Source organism: Erpetoichthys calabaricus, chromosome 10 (assembly GCF_900747795.2).
Source record: "Erpetoichthys calabaricus chromosome 10, fErpCal1.3, whole genome shotgun sequence".
Taxonomy (NCBI): domain Eukaryota; kingdom Metazoa; phylum Chordata; class Cladistia; order Polypteriformes; family Polypteridae; genus Erpetoichthys; species Erpetoichthys calabaricus.
The window spans coordinates 116,412,842-116,432,085 of NC_041403.2; the positions used below are offsets into that span (position 1 = coordinate 116,412,842).

At 37.0% G+C, this 19,244-nt stretch overlaps 1 protein-coding gene across 1 annotated transcript in view; it reads right to left on the bottom strand.

The window, feature by feature from the left end:
* Positions 1 to 17,709, bottom strand: part of LOC114659335 (DNA topoisomerase 1-like) — an 85,713-nt gene extending 68,004 nt beyond the window's left edge. The window contains exons 1-2 of the mRNA XM_028811766.2: positions 17,544 to 17,709; positions 17,218 to 17,242 (exon numbers count right to left, since the gene is read on the bottom strand). Of these exons, the coding sequence (XP_028667599.1) occupies positions 17,218 to 17,242; positions 17,544 to 17,576 (58 nt within the window). The 5' untranslated portion in view covers positions 17,577 to 17,709. The remainder of the gene's footprint in view (positions 1 to 17,217; positions 17,243 to 17,543) is intronic.
* Positions 17,710 to 19,244: the final 1,535 nt, after the last annotated feature.

A 19,244-nucleotide genomic window follows, 5' to 3' on the forward strand; every position in this document is an offset into this window, starting at 1 on the left:
AGCAAGCCCACAATGATTTTCAAACGAGGATTATTTATGGAGGCATCTAGGACACATTAAAAAAAAACATACCACACCAACTTGGGATAAAGTTAGCTACAAATGTTATTGATTCTGAAAGAAATTGCATCTTACAAACTACCTTGTCAACGCAGAGACAGTAAAGAAAATTTATAGATATTTAAGACACATAGCTACCATTAAAATTATGGGCTTTAACAAATTAAATGCTTAAAAAAATACTACTACAGAGCTATAATTAAATTTTCCAGCACAAGTAATTAAGCTTCACAACGTCCAGTTATTTAAGCCTTTATGGGATAGCTTTAAACAAGTTTATCCCAGTACAGTATATTGTTTAGTAAAAAAATTTGAAAAAAATCATTCAACTGTATTCCTTAATTGACACCACTTAATGCAATGTTTCCCTCAAAAAAATGGCAATTTCACAACTTGTGAATTGCTCCATGACACATGCATAATTGCATAAAGGATGTGGTTTCAGGTGCTCAGTGTCAAGGATATATGCAGACAAGACAGTCTTATTATGAGGAAGCACTGAAATGCCCCTTCAGCAGACATACATCATTTGAGACAAAACAGAATGATAATGAGCTACACAGCTGGACACAGACAGACACCTTACATTGGTGTTGACTCACTGACACATTTGCCCTGAAGACAACAAAGTCAGTCCTTCCGAAAACCACCCTAATACAAATCAGTTTTTTTTTTCTGTCAGAATAGCAAAGGAAGTACCATCAGGTAATACTTAAATACTTGCTAGGTTACATAGTACTACTATAGTTTCTATACAGATAATTCTCTGGAGATAAAACATTCCTTATCAACTCTAAAAGGCAATAGTAGAGTACACCCCCGAAATTTGTGGGGGCTAAGTTCCTGGAGTACCCGCGAATTGTGAAAAACCGCAAATTATGGATGTCGTTAAAAAAATGCCTATTTTTTACAGTTTAGACTCTAAATATGCCCCCAAAACACTAATTTCATTGCAACCTCAGCTTAATAAATTACCAAAAAAAAAAAAAAAAAAAAAAAAAAAAAAAAAAAAAAAAAAGAATGTAAAGGTAAACCCGTATACTGTACAGTACTGTACTGATATGTCACACGCAGTGCTAGAATGTAAAATACCGATGTTACCGCTATATATACTATAATTCGTGCAAGGAGTTTTCATTGCCAGAAGCCTTAGAAGGTGCAGGGTGTTTCGACGGCATCTTGGGGCTTTAACCCTTAAACTGCCACGTACTTGGGGGTTAATGCATCCCTGGACACCAAATACTTTTTTGCTGCACTTAAGTAAACGTCACAATTCACAAAGAAAAAGTGAAACTTTAATGGAACACATTTTTTTTCATGTATCAGAAGAGCATCACAATTACTGCAACACTGATCATTTTACACACTGCTAATGAACTGTAAAAATTATTTAAAAAACTACTGGAACAATTGATGAAATTCAGTAAATCACTGAGCCAACGGCGCTTGAACTGGCTGCACACAAACACACAGAGGTAAACGCTAACACTGCCAGGCTAGTCTAGTGCAGTGGCTCAATCCCACAGACAGTGAGGCTGCAGTGCTGCAGGGGCCGGCAGTGGTCATGAGCTGGCTGCTCAACGAATGTACGGCACTGACTGATCAGTTCCGGCGTGCTGGTAAATTGCACTGGGAAACAACTATAACTGGTTGCGGCAGTATAAGGGTTAAGAAGAACGTAAAACATGAGAACACTCAGCTGGAGATGTGTCACAGGTCAGCAGCAAGGAGAAATGAAGAACGCTGTAGCAATCCAATGCCGCTAAGTTTCACACAGTCGAGAAGACTGTGATGTGTTTGTTTTTATGGTGGATATTCCTGGGATGCACCCAGCCTTGATCCGACCCGCACGCACTCAAACAGACAAAGACAAAGCAAACCAGTAAACAAACAGCAAATAACAAATGTAATGAAAACAACAACTCCCCCCCCCCCCTCCTCTTACGGCAATTACACATTAAATACCACAAAGCACCAACAAAAACACACACAGTAAAGTCCATGAAAAACGGCAACAGATGAAATGCAATGATGAAAAAATAGATAGTCCACAGATCCGCACGTACACAGGCAGACGGCGGACAATCCAGACCCCAACCACGAAAGTACAGGTAACCCAACAGAAGGCAGGCAGAGAGACAGGAACGTGAAACACAAATTACAAAAACTTTTATTCTCTTTTGGTCACCAACCCCCTTTTTAAAAGTAGCGCTGACATCCTTTGACCCCAACAGCCCCTGCACCCTCGGCAGAAGACCAATCAGAGCCACTGCAGGGACTGCTGGGAGTTGCAGTTTCAAATTCTAGTAGAGTACAACACTCTCGGATTGGCTACTTTCACCATCCCAAGACGCACTTTCCTCTACAGTTGCTTCCTGTTCTCTCTACAGTGCAGTATTGCCACTAAAAAAGCCATAAAAAATTGGAGGATATTTGTGGTTTCAGCTAACAATTATTTATTAGGTTCTAAGGAAAAATCCGCAAACCCTGAACTGCGTCTTCGCAGAGGCTACTGTATACTATTCAAAGACCAATGAAAATGTGTCTTGCCATTCATGGGGAAAGTAAATCATCAGTTGCTAAAAGTCAGTATCATCCTTTGTTTCATAGAACCTTCAATAATGTACACATAACAAGAGCTCTGTACCTTCCTTGCACTCATTGAAGTAGTAATCATTTTGCCAAATGTCATTCTACACATTTTATAGCAACAAAAGTTAACATCTCTCCACATAGAAAAGGTCATAGTAGCTTTTAATCCTTGCATAAAGTAGAAAAGAACCATCATTGCTTTTTAAAATCAACATATTGCTGAGTAAATAACTACAAATGGTAAAAATGCACATGTCCAGTTATTGCTGATGATTCATATTCCGGGCAAAAGTGATTACAAATAAGCAGAAAATTAACTCATTCCACAGCATAAGACATAATGAATTAGGAAGGCCACAATGCCAGAATGTGTGCGTTTGATATCAATATCACTGAAATTTTACTATACTGAATACCTATTCGATAAAGTAGCAAAGAACAGAAAACCCATTCAATGCATTTTTATAAAAAGTACTTCCCTTATTGACATAAATATCACACTTTTCCTAAAATGAGTATCCTAGTATTCTATCAAGTTGCCCAACTCATTTAAAATGATACATTTGGAATTTTTCAAGATTTTATTTTTTTCAAAATGTAAGTCACTCAACATGGTGTTCTAAAGTTAAATGCATTCTATAAAGTACAAAGGGGGGGATGGAACCCAAACACATAGCTAGTCGTGGTATTTTATAATAATCTATGGGACACAGGAAAAACAAAAGTCTTAAATCTTTCAGAATACATCCATTTTTGAAACCAAGATGGTCGGTTGAGCATTAATCCATGTCTGCGGATTACACAGAGAGTAATATAGCTTCATACATGTCACTTTTCAATGGAGAAAAAAAAAAAAAAAAAAAAAAAAAAAATATGAAATTCAGCCATTTTAAAACACAACAAGCTGTGCATATCACATTAGCACTCATTTTTCCCTGGGTGTAGTTTCCTCTCAAGAAACAAATATCACAGTAAACTGTTCGTGCCAGGTTTCATATTGATTTACTTCCATGTTTATGAGAACTCTTCCCAGGAAGGTTATTTCTACCACAGCAGGAAATAGAAAATGTATCCTTAACCCCAAGAAAAGTAGTACCGGGTATATGCTATAAGAGGATTTCTATATCCCTTATGTTGTCACAAACGGAATGTATGGGTTGTTATATCAAAACTATTGCCACTTCAAGTTTATTAAGCATTTTCCATTCCTGCCCCAAGGTTCCATTATAAAATGCCAGAACAGGGTATGGATTTTTAAAAATGGATAGAAAATACTTCGACTTGAAAAATACTCAACTTATTCTTTAAGTAAAATACTGCAGTATTGGCATTCATAAATATCAAAATAGAATGCAGGCTTGAATCTGAATAAGTGATAGACATGTGGAGTTTTCCCCAGTGTAACAGGTGAGGGCATATAAACTTGAAATATTTATAAACCCTGCATTGAAATCTCACCATGTACATATTTTAAAAGTTATCTTGACCTTTTTCTTTCCAGTATCTGAAAAGTACTACTTAAAATACAGAGGGTCCAAAATACTAAAAATTTGAATATAACTGTACTGTTGAATTAGCAAATTCCAATGTAACTCCGGCTGTTTCAAATTCAAATTCATGCCAGTGTCAAATTCCACAAACTCCTGAAGCTTTAGTTGTGCTTCCCCCCCCCTCCAGGTTTCTGAATGAAATCATTTTTCATCAGTTTTACATTACACCAGAGGTTTTACTTTCAGAACTTGCAAAATGTCCTTTTTGTGCCATTTTCAGAGTATTAGACTTGGTTATTACTTAACTGTCATTACCTGTAGCCAATGGCCTGTGATTTTATTATGTGCATCACTTTACAAGTTACACCATAAACATTGGTTTGCCCTCAAAAACCAAACAAATGACACATGTTTAGCATTTGCACATCTATCTCTATTCAAAGAACGAACCAGTTTTGCCTATTTTTGCAATATGCATATTTGTTAACACTGTACATGTATTAATAAAGATATGTGCTTTGTTCTTCAACAAAATTATTGTTATTTTGGTACTAGCAAATGAAGCATCTCATTTCATCGCTGGTGTAGACAGGTTGACTGAAAATTGCTTTGATTTTTTTACCTGCTACAACTGCTGTTTGCTGCAATGCTTAGACAGCAGTTTCCACTCATCTCCCACAGTCCTACATGCATGACTGTGGATATGTGCAAGGTTCTGCTTGAAAGTGTCTAGGACGCTATATTAAAAAACAAATCTCATTATTTCATTTCCTCTTACAAATTCATGACATTACAAGTTAAACAACTGCAACTCGCATGTGATTGGTCACCTCAATGCACACACAAATCTATTTCTAAACTAATTCAAAAAATGCAATAAAAGTGACACCAATGAAAAGCGGTGTGTGTGTTTATATATAGGCTTTTTTTTTCCTTTTTTTTTTTTTTAAATAAAAAAAATTCCCCCAATTATGTGCTGAAATTTTACCTTCAAAACAAAGCACTTTCTGAGACATGACATGCACTTTTTCTTTGACATGTAGATTCAATGCTGTATTCATCACCACTGCAAGCAATTTTTATATGTAGTTTTTAGTTACAAGTATTATTGTGGCTTCCTAAGTAATTAAATCTACTTGCAGGCACACAAGTTCAGTACAGACTTTCACTCAGCAAGGCCGATAATGATGCTAAGCTTTTTACAGCAAGTTTTCAAAATTTTGCTATTGACTTGTTATTGGTTTTTGTGACACATCTACACGGGATCTGGGTTTTTACTCTACAGCTCTACTCCAATGTTTATTAATGGAAAATATATGCAGAAAGAAGCACATATTCAAAATGTAAGACATGTTAAACATCCAATTTAAATTTGTTACAACTACGGTAGCATTCTTATTGAGCACTTTCTACACCAACTTAGTGTGTATGCATAATATCAAATGAAGCTCTTTGCCAGTTTAGTCCAAAGTCGCTAAGAACCAAAAGTCAACCGCCAAATGAATTAAATCACAAACCTCTACTGTATTAACACTAGAATCACTGAGCCAATGGGGAAAAAAAAAAAACTCGTAAATGCAGCCCACCTTAAATCCCTTCACACCTCCGTCAGCATCTTTTATCTTCTAAATGTGTCAAACCCAAGCAGCCTGCTATACCACCCCCTCCATCCCCCGCCTCAGAACGGGCAAGAATTTCCCCAGTTCCTGCCTTGATTGATTATCTGGGAGTGAGCTACACAGAATTGAAAACACATCATTAAAACAAACGTTTTTCATGTTTTAGTAATAAACAAAATGAAGACATGAAGTGTATAATGTGTGAAGGCTGAGGGCCAAACATTAAATAAACACTTTCACAAAAGGTGCAAGTACAATACGACAGTTTCTGTGATGCAGTGGTAAGATCCGCTGACTTATAATCCAGAGGTCACAAGTTCGAAACCAGCTCTCCAGCAAATTTACCTTTTTGAGTAGTAAGCTGCCCTTATTGTTAATATTATACAATAACAACATACATTTGATTTGTGTCTGTAACAGCCGGCGTAAATTTATAGTAATAGTAAAAGTGTGCATTTTTATTTCACTTATATTCTCTCGGTCACAATCATGATACAACACCCATGGATGGATGGATGGATGGAATAACTCATTTTATGACCTGTATAGTACATTTCAGAAAACACTGTGGCACTGATGCAACATTACTCATATTATTCATATTCATTCGCACGCCTTCTTGCGCTTGTAATCAGTGACCGTGTTTTCCACCCCCGATCTTGCCAATGTCCACTTTTCGTTGCATGGTGCGGTTTCTTTTGTACTCCAGGACATGCAGAGGAAAGAATAGTAAAGAGAGGTCAGTTCCGTGCTATATGCAATCGTCAGATTCAAATGTTAACAGTTCACACACACCCAAGGACCATCCTTTCTATGTTTACGAAATGTGTACCTGTTGCAATGTACACACTTCTCTCTGTGCTGTGGTTACTACTACACTGAAGATACTAGGGGGAGCAGCGGTCTTGGAACAGAAGCTTGTCGATGTTGCATCCTCCTTTTGCTTTACCCATCGCCTTTTCTTGTAAGAAGTGATGACGAAGCTTCTCTGCAAGGTGACACATGAACACTCTTCTCAGCCTTCACACATTATACAGTTCAGGTCTACATTTTGTTATTTAGACTTTTGATTCAGACAGTACACCCTGCAGATGAATCGGATAAGGTTAACATATGAAATGTTTTTATAATACTAACCCCATGTACTACGAGTCATGACCCTTATGCTGGGTGCTACATCAGTGGAATACACTGTTCATATGATGGCTTCTCGATTCCTCATCACAATTATATATATGTAGCTTCATTAGACTTTCCTAGCCAATACATTGGGTTTCATTCACATAGCACACTCGACAAAAATCCAAACCAGAACATGCTTCCCTTCAAATTTTCAGTCTTCTGTAATTTACTACTTCATATTACATACAACCCACCCCATTACTGCCATCAGAGGTATAACTGTGAATAGATTCATGTTATTCACAACAGAGAGCAAGCTGCAACAAAGTAGTTTATTAATGACATTTCCTATTTTCAAAGCACTTTATGCTCAAGTTTATGAAAGGTGCCATTCATTTACCAGCAATTGCATACTATATACTTAAGAGTACAAATGGATTCTTTAAAAAAATCTGAACATCTTTTCTTCAATATTGCACCTCAAAATATACTAATTTCAAAGGGAATTAAAGTTGGTGGGTAATGCCTTATATCAGTAAAGAAATCTGCCCTTACAAAATATTTATTCTAACATTCACTAGCCCCAATATGCAGGGTTGTGGAATTATTTTACTAAAAGCCAAAGAGACCAGCCTCTCCCCTAAGTATTCTGCTCAAAATTCAAGATATATCATCAGAAATTGAACTTTAATCTTCTACTGCTAGACTGAATAAAACTATTATATTGATGTGTGCTTTCAGGTTTTATACAGATCAATACAAGATTAATGTTTATCAAAATGTCTACTAGCAACCAAAGCAAAAAAAAAAAAAAAAATTAAAACACACCTGCACTAGTACAAATCTCTAATTCCTTTCTCATTCAAAGGCTTCAGTCTATCCTAAGACTACGAAGAACATAAATGCAATGGATACAAGATGAGGAAATAATGAGATGTTTTGTAAATCCATCTCATCAACCATCTAGACTCCTGGAGGATGAATGACAGAGGAAATCTTAGTTAAAAACAACTAAAATGCTCACTTGCGTTTTTTTGGCAAGTAGGCATTTATCTTCCCCTTTATGTGCATAATTTAGAAAGCTGCTTTTAAAAGGCCCTGCCCAGAAAATATACATTTCATCACAGGGCCTCCAATTATAAAAAACAAAAAAGAAACATGCTGTTTACTAACATGTACTTAGCACTATGAAATGTAAATGGTTCCTAATGACAAAATAGTTGTACAGTAGTAAAATCTTAAATATGGAATGCAAAATAATAATAAACCGTTTACTTTGAGGTGAATCTTGTGCTAACTTTTAACATTAGTGTGTTTAAATTGTGTTCACATACACAACACCACAAGATTCTAATCCATTCATCACAGCAATTCAATGGTACTGTTAATTCACCATATTCCATCTGGGTATTAATTTCAGGCAGATATTTAGATTCACCCATCATTTTATGAAAGCAAATAAATCTGCATCAGAATCAGAAACACTTTCAGCAAATTCCAAAAGAAAACAGGCTGGAATATTGAGCTCATGACATGGGGGGGGGGGATTTTTTGTACGTGGATTAGTCGTTTAGCCGGATGTAATTGTTGACGATTTGGCCTGATCCTGGATCTGTCGGTTTTTCGAAACTCTTGTTGGAAGTGTTGTCATAGCAACACATCCTAATCCTCAAACCTGCTCGGAGCAGGTTTGTTCTACGTAAACAAGGATTAGTTTACACACGTAAATCGGCGACGGTGCGTGGAAGTCATCCAGTCATGGCTTCGCCATTCATGAATGAGCGACCAATTGATATTGGTGTGCAAATTATACAAAGAGAATTTCATATAGAGAAGGTTTTGCGCGATTGGCAAGATCCTTTATTGCTCCTGGAGGAAATTCTTTTCGAAAGATACCGCTTTAGCCGAGGGGGAATATTGTACCTCAAAAGATTTATTAGCACCTTACATTCAAAGTCAAACTTAGCGAAGTCGGGCTCTCACAACCACACAGACAGTATGCATTGCTTTGAGGTTTTTTACAAGCGGCACTTTTTTATTTTTTTATATACTGTAGGCGATGCGGAAAATCTAACTAAAAGTGCAGTTTGCCAGGCAATTCGTAAAGTCTGTTTGGCTCTGAAATATTTCCTTCGGGTTTTCATAATGTCTCCTGGACACCTGTGTGTGCAGACAATAAAAGAGGCGTTTCATGCCATTGCAGGTAGGTAATACACAGGCTAAAACACCCACAGTTCCATGAAGAATCTCAATCAGCCTAACATTCTCATTACCAGGATTTCCAAATGTGATTGGGGCATATGGGACTGATCAGAATGGAGTCTGCTCAAACATTATTTGGAAAAATGTACCTCTCCTCCTGATGAATAATCAGACACAGTGTCTTCATCAAATATTTGACCTTCGTCAATATCCCATTGGTCAGACACAGGTTCAAGGGATATGATATTCCCTGCAACTGACCCAACAAAAAAAAGAGGGCTATATGGAACATACCTAAGGCACACATGGAGGACAAATATATGCAATAACCATCCTTTACCTGAAATGAAGTGACCACTGCATCCTGCCACTGGTTCTGAGGAGGAGCTTCCCCCTGGAATGCCCTCAGAAACAGGGCGATGGGCATTTTGCTGGAGAGCCAACTCTTCTGCAGGGGTTAGGTCTGGACCGCGTGGACCTCCACCTGTTTTTTGCTTGTCTGCCTTCTTATTAGCTTTAAAATTAATGTTTTTTCGATTATATGATTATGTCAACAATTCTTTAAATATTTATATACCAATATTTACCAGTTTGAAGTATATTCTTGTACTTCACTTTAACCTGTTCCCATGTTCTCCTTGTGCTCACGTTTGATCTGGAATTATGACATATTAAATAATTTCCTGACACATAGGAAATGAAACTCTTTCAGTAAGCACATAGGAAATGAAACGCTGCTTTCAGTAAGTACAATGCACACTACTTAGCGTTTGTCGGCCACTTTTTGCCAGCCGTCTTTTCTGGTCTGGGCTGCTTTTGCAGCGTTACCCCTTGTGCATATTAAATCGTGAAATTCTTCATGTCCTTCGAATAAAAGGTCTTGCGCCGCGTGTGTGAAAAAAAAAAAAATGCGCCCATTCTTTTGTCATTTTGTTACAGCCTATCAAAGACTTGCTGATCATGTTTTCTAGACTCAATATATATGGGCTTTTCACTCAGCGTGGGTGCGCGCTTTCATCTCGTATGATTAGATCCAGCTAGACTAATCTAATACACGGCTGCGTTTGAAAAACCAACCTATCCCGGATGAGTGTCACCAGCATTAACTTATCCAAGATGAGGCACCTGATCTCGGATGATTTAAGCGATGTACGAAAAATACCCCCTGGTCCGCCAATACAGAAATACATAAGCCAAAATGGAACACCCAGGGAAAAAACAAAAAAAATAAATAAATTGAAGATTTTTTTCACTTCAATCTCCATGTAGATTGCAGTCTTTCCCAAATACTGTACAATGATTAGATAGCCTAAAACTAAACTTTCATCACATACCTAAAAAATCTTTTGGCAAAACAACTTGGATGTTTACCACCTGGTTTATAAAATTTTATAAAAAAATATTCTAAGCTGTAATAATACAAAGAGGTTTATACTACCAGATCAACAATCTCTACAGATATGAAAGTAGCTTTTCTCCATAATGCAGTTTGGCAAGTAGGAAATGGCCCGCTTATGTATGCTCAAAGTCCACCTCATATAAATTTGGATTTAAGATTTATAAACCTTATTTTCCTTTACCTCAAAGAACATTCATGGCTGATGAGATTCTGGTGCTAGTACATTAAAAACCACTGCCTAAATTTAAAATCAACTACACAAAAAGTAGCTATTTTCCTAAATTAACAATAACAACCAAATTCCATGTCAACTCTGTTGATGACAAATACAGCAAACAAGTCTAATTTTGTTGAACCTTTTTAATTTTTGTACAGAGGTACTGGGGAGGGGATATTTTGAAACAAGCTGTAGTTTGAAGTACTTGTACAAGAATTTAAGACCTTAAGCTGACAAGCAACTCAATACAGTAACAATGCATTGAAGGCAAATGGAGATCACCTAAATAATATAATTAAAGGAGATTAACCGATACATTGGGTACAGCCAGCACTGGTTAGGCAATAAAAAACATGCTATGATTTGAGGATTGTTGCATTTCAAGAGGGAAGTTTTGATCCAAAGCAGCACTCAGACACTAGAATAAAAACACTTTTTGGCCATTTTCTTCATAATAACAAGGACATTTGAACAGAAGTTACTTACCTGGATTTCACATCACATTAAACCACTGACTTGTGAGATAGTAAGTTAACCCTTTTTCTCAAATGAGAATGTTTTGAAATGGAGATGTAAAAACTTGTCAAAGTTTACATAAGCAAATAAAATGTGAACATTTTTCAAATTAAACTAGCAATATCAAAATCATCATTCAAAAGGCTAACAGTATATCTGCAAAGGCCAAAAAAAAAAAAAAATCTGCATCTAAATAAAAACACACAACAGCCAAAATTAAATGATAAATGCAAGAATATTTATACTGGAGTGTACAATGCATTTTTCCCCAAAATGCTATAAACTAATTTCTCAAACAAAAAACAATCATGCCCAACAAAACTGTTAACAGCTCTGCTGAACTCAACCTTTTCCAAATGAAAGTTACATGGAACTCAACATTTGGAAATGCTGCAAACCTGTGCATCATTTTGTATTATGGCCAATACTGTTCATGCTGTTGCCTTAACTGAATTGTTTAATCCTTTAATTTGTACATCACATACTACAGTAGTCATTTTTGGCAGAATCTAATCTAGAAGCAAAGTCAAACAGAAGCCCACACTGCATGCACACACACAGGATCAATTTGGAGTCGTGGAAACAGCCTATGCATTCTTTGGAATTTGTCTAGTTCTCACAGACACATGCTTCTAAATTGTAAATTAAATTAAACAATAAAACAAGTATCACAAAAAATGCTTCCTACATTTAGTGAACATGATTTAAACATGCAAGGAGAAAATTGGGAAAAGTGCGACTTATAAAACATAGGACAAACCTAGAAAACTATTAAAAGCAAAATAAAAGGTCTTCAAAGTTTACTTACAGTTTCAACAATAGCTAAGCTCACCTTAGTTTGTATCTAGAACATCCAAACAACTAAATGACATCACTTATGTGGATTTCAATCATGCAGAGCCCATCACATCTGCTGCTGCCAATAATTAAAAAATGTTCAATTTTAAAATTATTTCTACTAGTCTAGTTTTAGGGTCTTAATGTGGTCAAAAATACCAACTACCCAAAGAAAGCATCAAGAACACTGGCTAACTAAAACAAATAAACCGTAGTTTACACCTTTGGACACCATAATCTATACAAAGGGTGCTCTGCCACCTTATGGCTGGCTAAACCACTGCCTTTGCCAAGCACTCCTCATCAATATCTTCTTTCAAGAAATGTGAACCTTACAAAAACATCATGCACAAAAAAGAAAACTATCAAGATATAATGGAAAGGGGGAGGTAAAGGCTACACTACATACCCACAAAAAACAGTAGCACAGGCACGTTGGACTTGCTTGGCTTCAGACAGCAAATAGGTTAGTGACCATTTAACACAGATCTGTCTTAAGATTACCTTTCTGCCATCTTAGTCCTACTCAGCACGTCAATCAGGCTACATAAAGCACTCTCGCTCACTCACTTCTACCCATTCACTCCTTCTCTACTCAAAAATGTAATTAAAGCTCTTCAGAAATTTAATGACTAGGAAGAAATTCCTTACATTTACAACTTTAACTTGATCACTAAATTTAAACAAAAAAAAAAAAAATCAACAGAAAGTGTCAGAAAAAAAAAAAAAAACAGTACTGTAAGATTTAGATATCCACTGTATAAAACCAAATCCTTATACCAACAATGCACAAAATATGCTCTTCCAATATTTTAAACTTGCACCAACAAAACTGGATAAGCATTAAAAGTGCATCAACTGACAACAAGTGTTTCAAAAAAAAAAAAAAGTTTACAAGTCATGTCAAATTAGTACTCTTTCTTCCAGAGTTGTTACTCTCTTAAGTTTTTAGAAAAACACTGCAGATGTTTGATTTTGCAACTAACAAAAACAGCTTGGTGAAAATGGCAAATGCAAGCAAGAATTTAGACCAAACACCAATTGAGTAAACAGCATAAAATGAATGATACTTTAGTCGAGGAATATAATTTGTCCATTAATGTTTAGTTTACAACAAAAAATATGCTATAAAAATGGAAAAGTCATCCATAAAAATTACAGGCAAACTTTCAAATACACACATTTTGGACTAAGTGGCTCAAAGAACTTAAAACTGAAATTTAGCAAAAAGTAAATGCTACTATGATTATTACTGTCTTCACTCAATACTAGTTAAAAAGCAAATGCATTACACAAAAGACACAAGTGTAAGAATTGCTTAGGTCTATTACTGGTTTCTCGGTTCTTGCAAATTAACTAGGCAATGCAAATGTGCCTCTTTTTCAATCTGAAATTGATGCAGAGGTGCGTATATATTACGCATTAATAAATACAGCATAAAGAAAAAGTTGCGTCCAGCACTAAAAAAAAAAAAAATCTTAACCTTATATAACCTTATCTTTTACCTGCATGTGCACAAATATTTTTTCACATAGTTAAAGCAACTCACCCCTCGTTTGTCATTAAAGATGGGGACATCAAGATACTTCTTTCATATTTTCTATTTATTAACTCGGTAGCTTTTGTAGAAAAATGTTAATAATAAGGGTAAATTCTGTTTATTGGAATATTTTCTATACTATGTGTACACCCATAAAAGGAAAGCTCAAAGTGAATATTACAAGTTCCATACATCCATCCATCCATCCTCTTCCGCTTATCCGAGGTCGGGTCGCGGGGGCAGCAGCTTGAGCAGAGATGCCCAGACTTCCCCCTCCCCGGCCACTTCTTCTAGCTCTTCCGGGAGAATCCCAAGGTGTTCCCAGGCCAGCCGAGAGACATAGTCCCTCCAGCGTGTCCTGGATCTTCCCCGGAGCCTCCTCCCGGTTAGACGTGCCCGGAACACCTCACCAGTAACCCGGAACACCTCACCAGGGAGGCATCCTGATCAGATGCCCGAGCCACCTCATCCGATTCCTCTCGATGCGGAGGAGCAGCGGCTCTACTCCGAGTCCCTCCTGGATGACTGAGCTTCTAACCCTATCTTTAAGGGAAAGCCCAGACACCCTGCGGAGGAAACTCATTTCAGCCGCTTATATTCGCGATCTCGTTCTTTCGGTCACTAGCCATAGCTCATGACCATAGGTGAGGGTAGGAACATAGATCGACTGGCAAATTGAGAGCTTCACCTTGCGGCTCAGCTCCTTTTTCACCACGACAGACCGATGCAAATTATATTACAAGTTAACCTCCAATAATACCTTTCAATGCAACTATGACAAAGTGCAACACATTTATATTCCAACACAAGATTTATTTTTTATTATTTTTTTTTTTTAATAAAAACTTGCTTTGGTTCATACCATTAAGTCTAGGTTAGGATATGAAAGTGCACTATACAAAAGTGTAAGTTTAATTTAATTAATGGTGTCAAATGTGACCAGACTATCATATCATAATACCGTTACAGGCTCAAGTACAATAATAATGAATGACTGAAACAAAAAAAAAAGTTGGTATGAAATCAGAGTATAACTTTGAGGGGGTCTTTATCAGGTAAACTATTTTTATTGTAAATGTCTGCAGACCTCCCAAGGTTTACTTTCTCCTAGAATACCACTCACGTTTGTTTTCTCTCTCCTTCATTGACAACTGGGCACATTTTCTGTTAACTACCACATCATTTGGTTTCTATTAAATTTTAGCCCATTCTTCTTTCTATTTGCTGCTCACTTACATGTGTGTTCACATGCTGCATGCTTACGTACTATTCTAATGTTGTATTTGCAAATTTGGACATCTGCTCAGAGTCTGTCGCAGGGAAGAATTGCGTAAAACTGAACGGATTAGAGTTTGGGGTTTAAGTATACAACACACATGCCAATCCTCAATTGGTTTCAAGTAAATACATCGGTAAGGAATTCTGGATGTATAAAAATACAACAAAGTTTAACCTACTCACTTAAAAACTAATTTAGAAGAACCCCAGAGGTTTTTTTCTCCAGTGGGGTTTCTTTCTTTTTCTCCCCACTTACCCTTAGAATACTTACTTTATTTGATCAATTTTCTTTGTTTCCACTTAGTAATATTTGTAAAGTATCTTGAATTATACTTTGTATTGGGAAATACTATATAAAGCTGGTGTTAAAAAAAGAAACCCGCAACTCAATTCATGTTCATAGACACCAAAGCAAAACAAAGCTATAAACATGGTGCCAGGCCACCATAGACACACTCACACAGATATTAACACTCATACTTGGGTAACAGAATGGCCATTTAATCTAATGCTAAATTTGTTTACATTTTCCTTGTCACTTTCTAAATGCACACTGGTCATTTGTTACGAACACATTCAAATACTTAACTCTGCATGTTAAAATTATTCAATCTGCTTTGTTAGTATGCCAAATGGGAAACAGGGTGTCTGTCTAAAAGTAAGAAATGACAAGGTGACACATGCATGGCAGAGACCTCCCAGAAAGTTGCTGCACAGAGTAACAGTCACATCATGAAGAAAAAGAGACTGGGGAGTTGTATAGTGATGGAGATTTGGAAGATGAGAGAGGACAATATTTATATATGGATTGGTAGGACCAAAAAAAAAAAAAAAATGGGTAATATATAGCAAAAGCAGGGAAAGAAAACTTGAAGGTGATGTAATACCTATCTAACCAAAGTAAACCCTCAGAATAACTACTAAGGCAGTTATTAAAAACACCACGTAAAGAAGATATAAGTAATGATGCCTTTAATCCAAAATATACATCTAGTCAGTTCATCATTCCAAGGTTACAGGGATAAGGTGTCCATCAGAAGCCGGAGCGAAAACAGCAGGTCTGAAGGTACACCAAGTCAGATATCCTCAAGTAGTAGGAGGAAACCCAAGAAAATCTTCGTGAAAATGAACACCGTGTGCAAACTCCACAGTGCACGCTTAGGCTGGGATGTGAACGAGACTCCTGGAGCTGTGGAGGCCTCGTCACTGCTGTTACCCTACTCAAATATATACATTTAAAAACAGTTAAAAAAAAATTCTGTCGGGGCTGAAATTATAGAGATTACATATCAAATTGACTAAACGTCTTAATTGTGCCGATTCAAACCCAATGAAAAATAACAGGTATCATTTCTTGTTACACGTTTATCCTACACACGTTCAATGTATATGGCAGTATTCCCGATTCTTAAGGGAACCCAGCGCACAACATGGAAAAAGTAAACGATAACTCAAAACGCACTCCAGCAGTATTTCAACTTCTTTTTGGTCACTGGACTGTATAATTGAAGCAGCAGACGAAAATTGCAAGTTTGTAACCCAACTGGCAAATGACGACCAACCTGATGCAGGAAACGAGTACGGTGTGGAAGTGAACTGAGTTTTACAGATATTTAAGAAAATTAAGTGGGCAGTCACATTTTCTAAAAATTGAATAATTTAAAATACTCTTTTACGTTTGCTAAAACTTACTTTACTCACTTTGTAAAATGTAAATTGTGTGACCCACGAACGGGTGGCTAGACCAAGGTAAGCTAATGCTCCGTGTACCGGCGAGCTCCTACTTTCATTTTTTACATTCCGTGGGCCAAAGAACATTATGTACAAACCAAGCCGCTGTACAAATCGCCCGGGCCTTCTGCTTCCCTTCCTCCATCCCCTCCTCCTCCATATCTCGGCAGATCGGCACTTTGTGCTCGCTTCTGCCTGCTTGTTCGCTCTCTCTCACTCACTCTCGCTTACAGAAGGAGAGCGAGACGGTAAGCAGAGGAAAAAGAAAATGGCGTAGAGACTAAGTCTTCAATCCCCAAACCCCAACTTTCGGCTCAAAAATAAGGCCCGAAAATATGTTCCTATAGCCAGTTGGAGGCCTGATTCTAAAATTAGTTTCTCCCTCTATTAGAATCCGGGTCCATAATGGGAAAAATACACATTTAAAGGGGATTTCTAAGCCCACCATTTGAACAATAGGCGCTTGTGAGTAGAGGAGATGGGACTTAGTCTCTGGGACGCCATGTCTGTCGTTAAAACTAACTGGAGAATCAGAGCCAGACAAGAGAAAACAGGCAAGAAAACCGTTTAAAAGGGCAGCGCTGAAGCGTCTATAGGCATTCAGAAATACTCACCATTAACTCGAGAACCAGAATCGATCTGTAAAATAAAACGAAAGACACAGGCTTTAAAAATTGTCGTTTTTCTTGTCTCGAAAAATGTACGTAAGTTTCAATCGAGGTTAACCAAAATGTTATACATTCATGGTTTTAAGCTAAAAGATAAACCCATAAACTTTTCTGAAATCTACTAGTTTAAAGTATAAATTCTGACAAACTAAAGACTGCCTATAATACACATTATTATTCTTTTTCAGTTTTACTAATATTCCAACTCGCAGTCGCCCTTTTACCCTACATGACATTTTTTTGTCATCCTAAATATATAGATATTAATTTACCTGAGAGTCGTTATGTAGTTGATCCCCACTCATTTCTTGCTTGCCAACTATTTGATTAAAATTACTTTAAATTAAAGGAGAGGGAAGAACTTTAGATATCTACAGAGCTGGAGCCGGTGAAATGCAGATAGCAGAATGAAGGAGACAGCAGTTGTGTAACAGACTAAGTCCCGATTTCCGTCAAGTGCGCATGCTCATTCTCGTTTAAATGGGTAGTATTTGCGTACAGCCGTCGTAGCTCCGCCCCTTTATGAAATGCTTGCATTTTCACTGTTAACAGAAGTAAATGGCTTTACGGGCCATGTGGCATCTAAGTTAAAACACTGACCACTCCATAAGCCATCTGCCGTACAGTAGTTGAAACACGTGTATTTATAGACTAGAATAACTGACATCGTTGCCGGTGGTTAATGTTGACCGTCGTTACTACACGCAGGTAAGCGTGCATTCAAAACTCCGTTTGAAGTAGTTTATGGCACGATGATACGTAAAGAAATGCTTGTTATAAGTGATCGATATTTTATTATGTAGTGAACTTTAGCGCACGCGCGTATGTCCTCAGCAGCCCATGACACTAAACTAAAGCTTCCAGCTTCTACTTTTAATAGCTCGAAACTGGCAAAAATGGCAACACGTCGATGCCCGCAATACATTTGGATATAGGAATCGGAAATCCTAATTAATTGGGAGACAGAAACAAATATGCATGAAATTAATGCAGTTCTTCCTTCAGTAATATACAATAGAAGGAACCCCTTAGGCGAATTTACAGTAGCTTGGAAAAAGGCTGTTGCGGGTGTATTTTATCTTTGAAATACAATTTTTGGTCAGATGTCTTTTATATATGGTAGTGATTCAAAACTTTGACAGAGGCACTTGAATGTAGCGTAATCATAAATGTTTTTATTCTTTTAAAATGCGCTAGTCATTTTTATTAACACATTTGGGGAAGAAAATTCGTCGTATTTGTGTTCAACTTTAAAATGTTTTTTATCAGAAATAGACACTTTTACATTACATTTGACGTTATTATACTGTATTATTAACCACAAGGATAAATTCCATGGCAGCAAGAATAGTGGGGCTAGCATTCTGCCATTTAAAAGAATAGCAGTTGAGGGTTACCCGTAAAAGTTCTTTGGAATTGTGTTCATTATGAAAGGTGATCTGATCTGTATATACAGTACTGCATAAGTACATTATATACATGATTATTATCACATGTTCACTGTTCACATATATATAAACCACCAGGGGGCACCACCAAGTCCCACATCCATGACACAGTAATCTTCAACACGTTCTTGTAATAAAATAAATTGTTTATATTCAAACACAGCACCTTTTTACAATCACTTCTCCAAATGCAGCCACAATTATATAGTAAATCCAAACAATATTCCTTTTTTCTACTTCCACTGAGTGTTGCCTCCTGACTGTGACACATTGACCTCAGTGCAGCATTTGACACTGTCCTCCAATGGTTCAAGTCCTATCTGACTGATAGGCAAGAGTTTGTGAGTCTTGGAAACAGCAGATCCAGCTCAGCACCAGTCACACAAGGAGTTCCTCAGGGCTCTGTCCTCGGCTCTCTTCTCTTCTGTATTTATATGCTTCCCCTTGGCCCTATTATTCATAGCTTTGGACTGGGTTATTATTTTTATGCAGATGATACTCAACTTTATTTCAATGTTAAAAGTG